Below are 14,495 nucleotides of genomic sequence, written 5' to 3' on the forward strand. Positions count from 1 at the left end.
GAACCCACTGTTTTGCCTGTTGCGTTGACTCAGGAGTGTAGTAGTGAATCCAGGTTTCATCCATGGTTATGAATCGGCGCAAAAACTCGGTCGGCTTACGCGGAAATAATGCCAAATTTTGCTGGGAAGTTGACACACGAATTCGTTTTTGGTCCACTGTGAGCAAACGCGGCACCCATCGCGCGCAGAGCATCTTCATGCCCAAAACTGAATGCACGATATTGCCCACACGTTCCAATGATATGCCTACAGCATTAGCTACCTCTCTCGATTTCACTTTCGGATCATTCAACATCATATCATGGATTTTTTCGACATTTTGTGGTGTAGTGACCTCTTTTGGGCGCCCAGATCGTTCAGCATCAACTGTGCTCGTACGGCCACAAGGAAGCTCGGTAAACCACTTATGAATCGTTCCAATCGTCGGTGCAGAGTCCGGGTAATACTTATCCAGCTTGGCCTTGGTCTCGGATATCGTTTTCTTGCGAAGATAGTAGTGTTTGATCAAAACTCGAAACTCAGATTTTTCCATATTAAAAAAAACTCGGAGGTTAGTCGCTTCTCAGTGCTGTAACTTGTAAATGCGTAAACATGAATGGCTGAAGTTTTGACAGGCGTCATTTGAAGGATCAAGCTCGACGAAAATGGTTCACATGAGTGAATACTAATGCCATCTCTTAGAATTTTCAGGTACTTATCAGACTGCCTAGTATATATAAATCTCGTGTCGCGATGTTTCTCGGCACTAAACTTCGAAAATACTTAAGGCGCTTCAAACAGCAGTCAAATTCCAAAGGGGCCAACTAAATTTAAACGGTTGAGTTGTTGAACACCATATTTTAAGCACATAATCTAAAGGCAATTAAACCGGTCGGTTCAGCTCGTTTTTTGCCGAAAAGATCCTTTTTGTTGTTGTATTTTGTAATCTAAAATGGATAGTTATTTCTCGTTTGAAAGTCGCGCGAGCTATACAGTAAAACGATAGTATAGTGGCAGCGAGGGACAGGAGCGGAAAGCGGGGGACTCGCCTGTACTCCCACGTGTCCCTCAAATTGCTGTCAATTTGGTTACATCAAAACTACATCCAAACGCTTGAATTGTTGGCCGCAATATTTTAATCACAGAACATAAAGGCAATTGTACTGAACCATTCAGCTCGCTTTTTCCCGAAAATGTTCTTGTTGTTGTTGTTTTTTGTAATTGACAGTGGAGATTATTTTTTCTCGCTTGAAATTGGCGCGATGTGTACATTGTACAGTACACGGGGGTGTACCAGAGGCGTGGTGCAAAAATTTTTAGAATCGCCATATCTAAAGCAGGTTTCTACGATCCAGTAAATAAGCATAATATAATTTTTCTGGTTTCTTCACACAATTTTCGCTATGGAATGACTGTATTCATACGTGCATTCATTATCAATTGGCGAATTACCAAAATAAATGTCAAGGCAAAAAAATCATTAATGTAATAAACAAAAAAAAATGATTATTCATAAATTAGCGAACAAAGTTAAATCTACAACTTTTATTTTCTACCCCCTCTTACCCCCCACTTTTCATCGCCAAAAACATGATCCAAAAATATAAAATAAACATTTCTGTCGTCATTTTCATACAAACAATTACCACTGGACAATTTGAATATTTTCAATTACTTTTTAAACAATGTTTACTTGTTTAAATAAATGTAAATTATTTAAACAATTATTTTCCCCCAAAAATGTAAAAATAATCGATTTTTTATTGAATAGTAATAGTTGGTAATTTCTTGAGGTACTGCATTTTGATTTAAAAATTACATAATTAATTAAACAATTATTCTTGTCTATTTACACAAAAATGCATTAACGATTTGTTAATTTTTGGAAAAATAATTGTTTGAACAAATTCTATTTCTTTACACAACTAAAAAATTGTTAATAGAATTTTTTATACACTATTCAGTGAAAAAATAAATTGTATGTCTTCTATTTTATTTCATTTTTTTTGTCGAAAAAATATGCCCAAGCAAATAAAAATGGTTTAAACAAATCAAGATTTTGAAAAATTAGAAGAAATTAATCAAAAATATGTATATATGTAACAAGAGGTAGCTTAGGATACCATTTTTCTTAAAAGACTGTAATTCTCTGAGAATAGGAAGGTCGCACGAAGCAAGCAATCGCGCCCGAACGACCAGTATCCAGTGTCTCTCTTGGTTTCCAGTCCCCCCTCTCTAATTGACGAATTTGTCGCCTTCATTCATTTATTGGCACAAATTTTGCTCGTAGTAAGACTTGCGCTGATGCTTATTGTTTTTTTTTGTGGCGAGCATATGTGCCGTTATAAATTAACCTTAGCTCATCATCCGAATAAAATAAAATTTTAGAGACATTAGTAGATGGAAAATAAATTATGTCACGCCTAGAGATAGCACAGTCCAAATCGTGAAGGCAAAACATCTTTTTCAAAAGGTTTAATGGTATACGTGGAATATCTTAAAACAAGCTGCTCTCGTCCTAATTGCAAAATTGCAGCAACCACTTAGATATTATTTCCCCATGTCAGACCTGTTAAAATATGTATTTTTTCTCCAAATAGAGAAAATTCTCTAACTTTGTCAAGAATCAACGTGTTCATATAAAAGAGAGAGAGAGAAGGGCAAATGTGGGGGCTGGAAAACAGGTTGCTCGCTGATGATTTCGGAAGGAGAATAAAATTGTTCGATTAGCTGGTGATACGTGTCAAATTGTATGGAGTGGAGGTATGGAGGTGGAAGGAAAGTGAGAAAGTAAATAGGATACTGGAGATATATGTCCAGTGGACACTGGGGTTGGCAAGGAATACGCCTAACTATATTGTCAGGAGGGAGACAGGAAGAACGAGTTTAGGAATTATAACGGGGAGTCGGGCGTGTAAATATATGGAGAAATTTTTTGAAGAGGGGGGAAGTAAGGTGGTTAAGGAGAGTTGGTGGGAGAAAGAGAACAGTCGTAGGGATGGGAAGATAGAGGTGGAAAGGAAAACGATTGGATTGCAGATGAATGAAGTGAGAAGGATGCACGAGGAGGGAAGGGTGTCAAGGAGTCAAGGTTTAACGGGAACTATGTGTGGATTATGCCGAGGAAGAGAGCGCAATATTTCTGTGAGAAAGAAGATAAAGGAATTCGGGAACGTATAGCGAGGATGAGATGCAGATGTATGGAGGATTATAATAGGTTCTGGTATTTAAGAGAGAAGAGGATGTGTTAGTTGTGCGGAAAGGGGGATACAAAAGTGGAGCTCTGGTTGCAGCAGTGTGAAGAGGTGGAAAGGAGTGGGATGAGCATAGAGGTATTGTTGCATGAAAGGGGGAACAACAGGTCAGTATCATGGATGAAGGGGATGGTGAGTAAGATGGAGAAGAGAAAGAAAAGGAATGGAGAAGGAAAAATGGGAAATAGGCGAAGAAGTAGGTGTAAGAAAATTATAAATATTGTAAATACTAGATAAGTATTAGGTATTAGCCGTTGAGGCCGAGTTTGGAAATGCGAGACAAATCGAAAAAGTATTGAATTGCTTTCGAGGCAGGGCGAAGCGAAAAAAGCTAGGCGATAAGATAAGACGTTAGTTTTTAAGAGGTAGTGGTAAGAAAATTCTGTAAGAAAAAATGGGAGTGTAAGCAAGTCAATTTTTTAAAGCCAGCATGCCAAAAAATGAACGCTTACTTACTTAAACTTTCAAGTAATTCTGACAGATAGGAATCTTTTAATTTTTCCGGGATCTAAATCCTTTTTGAAACATAGGATAGCTGGAGCGCCTGTTGTGAAACTACTGTTAGATCTTGTGCCTCGTAACAAACAACAATAATTGTGCGCTGGCACAGTCCTTTGAATTTAAATGCGAATATTCGGGCATTTTCACCTACTTAAGAATTTATAATGCTTGCTTTGAATTCTGTATCTTTATATCTTGATTGAGAAGAATCATGACTCTTAGAAACTATTCTTCCATTATCAGGAAATCGATTACATCATTGAGGACGATACCTTTTCCAAAGCAATGAGAACAATTATTTGCTTCATCTGCAGACTCTACCCTTTGTTACGCTTATGTATACTCTCTTAGTAAGCTTGCTACAAGTAAAAAGTCACCCAACTGCGAAATCTTCCAACGTGCGCTATTTGTCGCAAATCATAAAGCATGTTTAAATTAACAATAAATGGTTTACACAAAACATAATAAATCCCATGATAAAGGAAGACAGTGACGAAGATTAAGTGTATACAGCGTATTATTCTCGCACTCAAGAAAGGCAATAATTATGACTACCAGCACAAGTCTTACTCGAACTAGAAATAGGTTTTTTTATGCAAGCATTTTGATATCTCTACTACAATCGGACGAGTAGTAAACATGACAGAATAATTTTATGCGAACTATAGAATGATGCTGAAGTTATAAAAAATCTTATTGCAGATCCGCATGATTTGCCTCAATTAATGAATGAAGGCAAAAAATTCCTCCTTGATCATGGTGTCCGACATACGAAATACGAACTAAGTCCAAGGGCTTTACCGTGCTGATGCTAACGTTAAAGGGTAAACTCGTAATTGGCCGAAATGATAAATGAGAATGAATTGATAAATTTGCAATTTGTGGAAGAACAGGCAAGTATTCTAAAGATTCAGGTACAACCAAGATACATTAGTCAGAAGTTATATAGATATTTCGTTCATTTCCGACCGAACAGCGTAAGTCTTGCAGGAATTAAAAGATATGCTTGTGAATGTGCCAATGGTCGAAGAACAGTTGGCTGCTGTTTCCAGATAGCAGCCATTATTTATTACTTAATACACGCGAGATACTTGTCGAAAATTGCATGGCTTGCTGTAATTCTTAGTAAATTGTTTACACATAGCATATTAGAGTAAGATGCATTGTTCAAATCTTGTTGACTTTATTGATTTCTAAGCCAAAAATAAAGTTGGAACCCCATCCTCATGGAGTTATATACATATTGGGGGCCATAATTCTTTATCTATTTATTTCTTAGCCATAAAGTAATCCTTTGATTTTATTCCAAAAAATATTTGTTTGACGCCTTGGACATAAGTATATTATAGAAAAAATGGCGATGTAGCCGCCAAAAATTAAATAGAAAAATGGTAAGAAAGATAGATAAACGTTTATTTTTCGGCCTGTTGGCCTTATGAAATTGACTCGCTTACACTTACATTTTTTTACAGAATCTTCTTACAACTATCTCTTTCAAATTAACATCCCTCCACACCTTATAACTAATCCGCTCGCTTTTATATTCTAAAGGTCCTCGCTGCTCCTAGCCTCGCACGCATGTCTCTCTTTCCTCGCTATGCCTCGCATTGCCAACCTCTGTCTCCGCGGCTGACGCCTGATACTTGAATACTATTTACAATATTTACAGTTTTCTTGCCCTTTTGTTCCCCTTTTCTTGCAACGATACCTCCATAATTATCCCACTCCTTTCCACCCCTTCACAATCCTCCAACCAGTGCTCAACTTTTGCATCCCCCTTTCCGCACAATTCACACATTCTCTTCTATCTAGAAAGCCAGAACCTATTATAATTCTCCATGAAACCGCATCCTATAATTGTAGGAACTTATCCCTACAGTATGAACCAAAAATAAGCGGGGGCACTTCACCAATGCTTACAAGGTTACGGCCTGTGTGATAAAAACCATACTAAAGAAAGATAAATAAAATAGTGGTAGCTGCCAAACTCTACATTTAAAAAAATTAAAAATCTGTGCCATTTAATTTCAAGAATGATTAAATTAATGATTTAAATATTTACCTGTATGGATGTTAAAATGGCAGATACGTCGTATGTGGGACTCCAACGATTCTGCAAAATGTCGAGGCAGATACCCCCATCAGCGTATACATTTGGGTGAAACATCTTACTAACAAATCTGACTGTGGGCGGCTTATTGGGATACTCTTCCGTGAATTCTATTGTTAACTTAAAAGTCCCATCCTCGAAAGGTGTGTCATGTGGTCTGAAATATTAAAAAAGAATTATCGTACTTTAATGTTAAGATTACTGAAACGTCAAAATTACTTAATGACGTAACGTTTTTTTTATTAAAACTTTGAACCACGGGCTCCCTTTGTCAGAGCGAAAATTTCGACACTCCCTGTCCCTTCCCAACCAAATATTACGTAATTCCTTCGACTAAATTTGTTTCGTGAATTTATTAATTAAATATACATGTATCTATATCGACCTCTTTAGTATATAAACGAACAATTATTATTAGAAAGATTTCGAGGACACCGACACTTGGATGGAGATTCAAACTCAATTGTCGGTAATCGGCTACGCTCGCGAATGGGTTTTCTGCAATTTTACTTTCTTTTGGAGAAATGTCTAAGCAAATGCGAGTGTTTCGAATCAAAGTCTAATGCAGACGTACTCAAATCAAGAAAACCAGTAATTAGGAAGTTAATAAGAAAATAGAACATCAGCATAAACCCAAGATAGTTTCACGTGAGAGTTTTAGCTAATAAAAAAATATATATGATATTCTGCAACGTCCTTGGATAATCCTAAGTTCTTCATAAAATCATTCAGTTCTTTTTGTGTGAAATTTTGGAAACTCTCTTAGTTTTATTGTATGGGATGAAATCGTCATCACGAGAGCTTATTTCTTCAACTTCGGAACCTTCGGCAATCTACAGATCCTCTACTGACATATTCAACGTGCTATTTCGTTTTCTATGCCCGTGGTCTCCAAAGGTAGAGCATGTATCTACTGTTGATCCCAGAACAATAGTCAGATCTACTCAGCTTTGACACCGAACCCTTTTAAATAAATTTTTTTCTAAAGAGGTCATATACTTTCTGTCAGTTTTCCTGTAACTTTTCCGGACCTATGTTAATAGACCAAACCATAGGCCCATTTATCAACCGGTTGTCAATATAGTGTTTTGGAAATTGAGTTTTACGATCGAGGGTATCAACTTCTGACTATATAATACACATACACACATAAAATCATCTCAAGATAGTTAAATGTAAGATTAGAGGCGTGCTAGATCTAACAGTATTTACTATTCAGCTAAATTTCAACCGGATAAAAAAAAATTTTGATGTGGGAACACATGACATATTGTGTCCCATACGTACGGTTAAACGAAATATACATGCTTTTATGTGTCTTTTATGTAAAATATATCTCAAACTTTTTAAATCACGAAAAAAATGTCCAATAAATAAATAAATGTCTGTTTGGTTCAAGCTGAAGAAATTTCAAGTTCGACATATTTAACGTTTTCCAATTGTATGTATTTTACTCAATACAAGGAAAAAATAGTTGTTTTTTTTGCACATTATCCGAAAATTTGAAATAGATTTGCCAGGATTTTTTGAACTAATACAATTTTTTTTTTTAATTTTCAAATCCAAAGAACGAACAGCAAATATTACAAGACTGTAAACAGATTTTGCAGGTAAACTGTTGGTATGAGTGGGCAACTTCTATTTTTGGTCTTCAGCTCTAAACTCCAAAATAAAACCCCTCTATACAACTAAAGTTTGACTTTGCTAAAAAATATTCTTTTTCCGAGTTACTTTGTACTTGTTTTTTCAAGATTTGAATTTTTAAGAAGGGGTTGGTTTTTTCTACATAGGGGTGATTGTTCGAAATTTTTGTTGTGCATTCGAGAGCACAGATTAAACCCAAAATTCTGATGCCCTTTGTTTTTTCCATATTCGTTTTTTAGCAAGAAGATGGTTTTTTTACATAGAAGGTGGTTTTTCGATTTTTCTTGTGCATTTGAGACCTCAAAATGAGCCCAAATTCTAGTGCAATTTTTTTCGGAGAACTTGCTTCAAGAATTATCTCCGTACTTTCTTTAGTTTGGAAGCGTCCCTATATTACGTAACGCTGTTTACGGGGAGTGGGTGAGGTAAGACTCTGTTATGGTTTCTTTAAAAAGGGGTTTTGGGGGCGACCAACAAAATTACGTAATAAAACTGCTTGCTAAAAAAATTCTCTAGAAAACTTTTTATCCCCTTTATCTCTGTCGCAGGCCGCTATTTCATCAGCATCGATTCGTTTACCGAGAAGTCATATCAAAACACAACACCGCCTTGTTGCTTCTGTTGAATATGTTGCTTTATAAGAAAAATAAGAAGGGCTATCAAATTGATTTATATAAGCATTTCATTTAATATTAATAAAAATAATTTTAATTCAATTAAAACAAAAAATAGGTGAATTATTATTAAAAATTCTTTATTGAAATAACCCAACAAATAAAAAAGGAACTAATTTGTCTGAAATTATTCCAATTTTCAAATATCTGAATGTCACGTAACAGCAATGGGGGGGGGGGCTCAGCTAATTGTTACGGTCCCGTTACAAAGGGGGTGAGGGGGTTTAAAAACCTCGATTTTTGCGTTACGTAATATAATTTATTTTCAGGGACTAACAGCCGTTCAAAGTTAAGTATTCAAAAATGATCATGAGATTATGGTACTTTTGAAAATTTCACTCGTCAGGAAATAATTTGCTAATCAACTGAAAAATTTAAAACTATAACTGTATAAGCAAAACTTACATCTGTAACATCTATCTTGACTTATACTTTAAGAAATTTCTTCTGCTGAAATTTTCAATATAATCTGAAAAAACCGAGGTATTTAAATTTTTTGGACAGATAGTACTTTCGTATAAATTTGGTGAGCGTAGCACAAATATATTGGTAAAATTAGAACTAGCCACTTCGTTGAATAAAAGATCTTGTAAATTTAATACTTTTCAACTCAATATTTACAAAAATGAAGAATTTTCCATTTTTACTTGCAAAAATTGTAGAACTTGAAACTAATACAGAAAGAGAATAGGCGAATGAAGTAAAAATGGGATACCCAAGTGCAAAATTTATTTCAATAATTTTTCAAAATTTAATTAATGTCGGTAAGTTTTAACTTTCTTAATATACTTAAAATTTATTTTACTAACAGGAGCATGGTTTCCTCCTTATCTGGCCGTCGTTCGGAGCAGCTAAGTAGGTCTTTGCTGGTGGTCGGATACTTTATTGTCCGCAAGAAATGAGGTTAAAGATGTGAGTGGTAAATACTTTATCCTCATATAAACGAGTAAAGATCACTTCGCGAGTCTCCAAGTTCAAATCCAGGTTTTGAGAAAACATATAAACTAAAAGGAAACACCGAATTCGGATAATGACAACACCTACTTTTATTGCAGGTAGGCCTTCAATCTTTATATAATTCTCACATAATCTTTTCGAAGCATGACAATTTATACTTCAAACACCGCTGTCCACATTATTCTAATTTTCTGAACGCTTTATTCACACTTGTAAAATTTCTATTTCAGCTCTTGTGGCATTTTTCAAACATTTTAATTTTTAATTCAGAATCATAGTTTTGTAACTGGAAAGGGCCCCTAAGAAAGGTATTATGTGAAAGAGAAAATAATTCTCCGACAAAAAAAAATTGTAATCATTTTTCTTTAGACCTATCCAATAGCCGGACTACTTTAAAGTAATTGTCCTTGTGATCAGTGCTCTCGGAAGTGCGAAGCTATCATTGCTTCATCACCTTAAGGAAATTTATTAGAGTTCTAGAAAGGAATGTAAGATTTTTTCTGCAATTTTGAATATTTTTGTCTGATATTTCTTGCATACGTTATCTAAATATCAGTCCCTCGGATTGCACGAAGTTGGTTTTTGGATCAAATGTTTATATTTTGTGTAAGAATAAAATTGGAGAGAACAATAGAACAAAATTGCAGTGGCACTCAGTGTAGTCATATGTGGATTCTCGAGGCACTCTTCATCGACCCTCGTAAAACTCACGAGGCAGACTCTCTGGAGCGCAGTGAATTGCTCGTAAATCATGACCCTTTCATTCTTATGAGATGCAGACCAGTTAAAACACTGAAATCAGGAAGGTATGGCTTGAAACGGGTTTAATTAGCAGAATTAGTTTATTGGCATAATTTGAAGAAAATGAAAAAAAAGATTCATGAAAATCGGTTAATATTTGCAGTAATTATAAAAACATTGAACTCTATACTGCCGTACAGACTAAAAAGATACATAAGTGACATTGCCGCCTAGAGTTATTTTCTTAAAATTGTCAATGAAAAAATCGACCTAAGCAGCAATGTCACTTATGTATCTTTTTAGTTTGTACAGCAGTAAACAAAAGTGTACTCTTTACCGAAAACTTGACATCTACTCTCTCATTCTGAATAATGAGTATTCAATTAAAAAGTACTGATTGACAAGTCTTATTAACTTCGAATAATAAACCTTACTCAATTAGTGATCAGTTTTCTAGTTAATCTTGTGAAAAAATCTTACTAAGGGCAAATTTCACCAACTCTGATTAAATCCATGATTAAATCATGATTATTTTTAATCAATGATTAAATCAGCGTTAACCAGCGATGCGTTCTACCAAGCATTTTCAACCTCTGGTTGGCTAATCATATACTTTGTTCGTAATAAGGTCTAGTTTCTAGGTCTCTCTGTTGTAACGGCCACTCTGATTGGTTAGACCGAAATTCTTTATGAACACTCGACGCCATATTAGCATATGATAAGATTCCCAAAGTTTGAGGTTACGAGTGTTTTCAGTGGCAAGTGTAATAGAAGAGAGGTGGCAATTGTGTCTGAATATTCGTGGTCTTCTCTGAACGTGGTTAAGCATTTTATCGTCATCAGATGAGGATAAAATATCATTGTAAAACAGAGCCATATTTCCTTCCTATATACTGCACTCACTGCACTTGCACTTCAATTTCGGGGTAATGTTACTTTAATCACTGATTCAACCCCCTAATCACGATTAAAAGAATGGTGGAACGCAAAGTATTGATTAAATAAGGTTAATCAATGATTAACGATTTAATCAGATTTGGTGAATTCGGCCCTAAAGGAGTTAGTAAACAACTTCACTCGATAAAAATTATCATTTTAAGTTTGTGCACTTGAATTTCAAATAATGAACATTAGGATAAGATGAAGATGTTGATATTTAATTCAAACAAAAAATGAGGGTGAGTGGTAAATACTTTATCCATATGTAAACGGGCGGAAAATTTCAGGAATTGCGGACTTCTCGGATGCCCCTTCTAGTAGCGCGATATTAGGTGCCCGCATGCGTTAATCATGGGCGCAAATCATGAGCAAAATAACACACGTAGTAGTGTGCATGCCGTACGTGTGATGACGTTTTAAGTAGAATGTACACTTATCGGACTTAGACTGTATGTTTTTACACACATAACAGCATCCTTCAATTGCAGATTTTCACACCTTTGTGTTTGATAAATATCACTTTGCGAGTTTCCAAGTTCGAATCCAGGTATTTAGAAAATATTTAAATTAAAAAGAAACACTGAATGCTGGTAATGACTCTTCCTACACTGTTAGAAAAATCTGCATGAGGTTTAATATGCATGCGTATGAAGCAAATATGCACTACCGCTACTTAAACGTAACATACGTTATTGTAGTTAATTTAATGTAATTGTGTATTAAATTTAATATACGGGTCAGTATAGCAATGTGCCTGAAAACTTAACCTGCTTCCTTTTCTTTAAATCTTATCAAATATTCTTAATTAAATTAATAATCTAGAATTCGTCGACTTAGTTGTTGTTTATAATGAAAGTGCAATGTGCGGGTAAATTTTTTTCCTAATTTCGCTCTAAATGGTCCAAATTTAAGGCGAATAGAGTACAAGATTTTCGTAACAAGTTTTTGAATTTGTTCGAAGATTCGAAAATTTAAGTTTTGATCGCATAAAAAATGATGAAAAATAAAAAATTCAATGATGTGGTCCAACTGTGCAAGATGCAAAAAAGAAAATTAATCAACTAAATTGTGCACCCCAAGAAGATGTACAAATTTGTTATTTTTCATTGTTTTATCTGACTTGTACTTTTTAATCCATTCGTAAAACGCAGCATTAAAATCCAAGAAGTCCGCAATTCCTGGAATTTTCCGCCCGTTTATATATGGATAAAGTAATTTTTATCGAGCGAAGTCGTTTACTACTAAATGCTTTAGTAAAATTTTCTCAAAAGATTAACTAGAAAACTGATAATTAATGGAGTGAGGCTTATTATTCGAAGTTAATAAGACTTCTTAATCAGTACTTTTTAATTGAATTCTCATTATTCAGAATGAGGGTGTAGATGTCAAGTGTTCGGCAAAGGGTAGACTTTTGTATATAGTTAAATGTTTCCATAATTACTACAAATTATAACCGATTTTTATGAATCTTTTTTCATTTTCTTCAAATGATGCCAATAAACTAATTCTGCTAATTAAAACTGAATCGAAAAATACCTTCCTGATTTCTGCATCTCATAAAAATGCAAGGGTCATGATTTACGAGCAATTCACTGCGCTCCAGAGAGTCTGCCTCGTGAGTTTTACGAGGGTCGATGAAGAGTGCCTCGAGAATCCACATATGACTACACTGAGTGCCACTGCAATTTTGTTCTATTGTTCTCTCCAATTTTATTATGACACAAAATATAAACATTTGATCCAAAAACCGGCTTCGTGCAATTCGAGGGACTAATATTTAGATGACGTATGCAAGAAATCAGACAAAAATATTCAAAATTGCGGAAAAAATCTTACATTCCTTTTTAGAACTCTAATAAAGCCCCTTAAGGTTACAAACCAATGATAGCTTCGCACTTCCGAGAGCACAGATCACAAGGACAATTACTGTAAAGTAGTCGGGCTATTGGATCGATCCAAAGAAAAATGATTGAAATTCTTCGAATTTCAATCATTTCGGATTTTTTTGCTGACTTTTTTCAAGAATATAACAAACCGAGGTAGGCATTCTTGTCCACACTTCATTATTGCCATTAGGACTCATAATCACCGCTGCTCCTGACATCATAACTTCAATTTTGAAATTTACTTGTTTAAAACTTTAAAGGAGGCCCTAAGTGTTATTATTCTGACCTAAAAATTGGAAAATATAATGTATAAATATGGAGGAACAATTGAAAGAAGTTTCATCTCAAAAGCATCCCCTTAAGCATATCAAATTATACACTGAAGTTCAGCTCATTTTTTACTGATATTTTTTAATGCAAATGAGTTGGTCGACTTTTTTAAAAACAGGAACATGAATGTGCTCCAGTATGAATTGCCTGATCTATTTCCGACGCTCTTTCGAGGATCTTTTTAGCTTTTACTTTATTTGTTCGGTAATCGTACAATATTGTACAGCTAATCCAAATTCATAGCGTAGCCGTTGACAAATAGGTCTAAAATCGATAGAACCATTTTTGTGCACTATAAAATTGTGAACATTTTTTCACATGACCATGTTCGACCTAAGATCAACAGTTATTTTGAAAAAAATGTTATTGTTTAACACTTTACAGCATTGGGGGACCTTTTCCGCACACATATGGTTGAGGACTTTTTACTATATCTTTATAAAGCCATTCTCAACGTATCTGTGAAAAAAACTACTTTTATGACTTTTTGAGTGAAATTTTTTCCCCGTTGACTGGACTAAAATTTTGAAAAAATGTGTTATATATATATATATAATTAAAAATTTGTCATAAGGACAACCGCAGGATTTCGCCGGGAGCGGGTGCTAATCTGAAAAATTGCACCCGCTTGCAGCGAAATCGCGGTAAAATTTCAGCCATAATCACGTCTCACAACCGTCAGATACGTGGTTACAGTCTGTAAAGGAATCAATACGACGATCCAGCAAAAGCCTCGTGCACCCTAAGAACACGGAGTGACCTAAGGACAACCGCCTTCTGTATTTTTCCCGCAAGTGTTCTAGCCATCTTGGACTCGGGAGTGTAATGATGCACCCATGTTTTATCACATGTCACGATATGCTCCAAAAAAGTCTCTCCCTCCCGCTGAAATCGATTCAGATATCTCTTACTGATTCGCAGTCGGATGTTTTTCTGATCTTCGTTCAATTACTTCGGGACCCATCGGGCACAGATTTTTTTGAAACCAAGATGATTTTTAATGATTGTTTGAGCGCTTCCATAGCTAATGCCCACCTGTAAAGCGATTTCATGAATAGTGAACCGCCTGTCACTTTCAATAAGGTCACGAACTGCACCAATGTTATTGCCAGAGACAATTGATCTTGGACGTCGATTATGACTCACATTTTTCACACTTTCTCGTCCACTCTTAAGCTTTTTGGCCCAATCAAAAACTTGAGTTTTAGACAGAGTATCATCCCCATACTGATCCTTCAATCGAGTCAAAATTTCGCACGGTTTAACGCCTTCTGTAGTTAAAAATTTTATTATAACCCGTTGTGCAACGGACGCTGGAACCGGTTGCTCACTCAAAGCTGTACTGTCGAATTGACTGAGTCAAACAGCTCACCAAGCTTTTTACCCACTCCTAATACACTACATTACAAGAACCTACACTGTGCGAGTGCTTGCGATTGGCTAAGAAAAGTATTTGTAAAATTCCGGTTTATATTTGATC

At 35.3% G+C, this 14,495-nt stretch overlaps 1 protein-coding gene across 3 annotated transcripts in view; it reads right to left on the reverse strand.

The window, feature by feature from the left end:
* Positions 1 to 14,495, reverse strand: part of LOC117177638 (ubiquitin-conjugating enzyme E2-17 kDa) — a 262,017-nt gene that overhangs the window by 173,241 nt on the left and 74,281 nt on the right. For all 3 annotated transcript variants that reach the window (XM_033368433.1, XM_033368431.1, XM_033368432.1), the window contains exon 3: positions 5,797 to 6,001. In XM_033368433.1, the coding sequence (XP_033224324.1) occupies positions 5,797 to 6,001 (205 nt within the window). The remainder of the gene's footprint in view (positions 1 to 5,796; positions 6,002 to 14,495) is intronic.

Source organism: Belonocnema kinseyi, chromosome 8 (assembly GCF_010883055.1).
Source record: "Belonocnema kinseyi isolate 2016_QV_RU_SX_M_011 chromosome 8, B_treatae_v1, whole genome shotgun sequence".
Lineage (NCBI taxonomy): Eukaryota > Metazoa > Arthropoda > Insecta > Hymenoptera > Cynipidae > Belonocnema > Belonocnema kinseyi.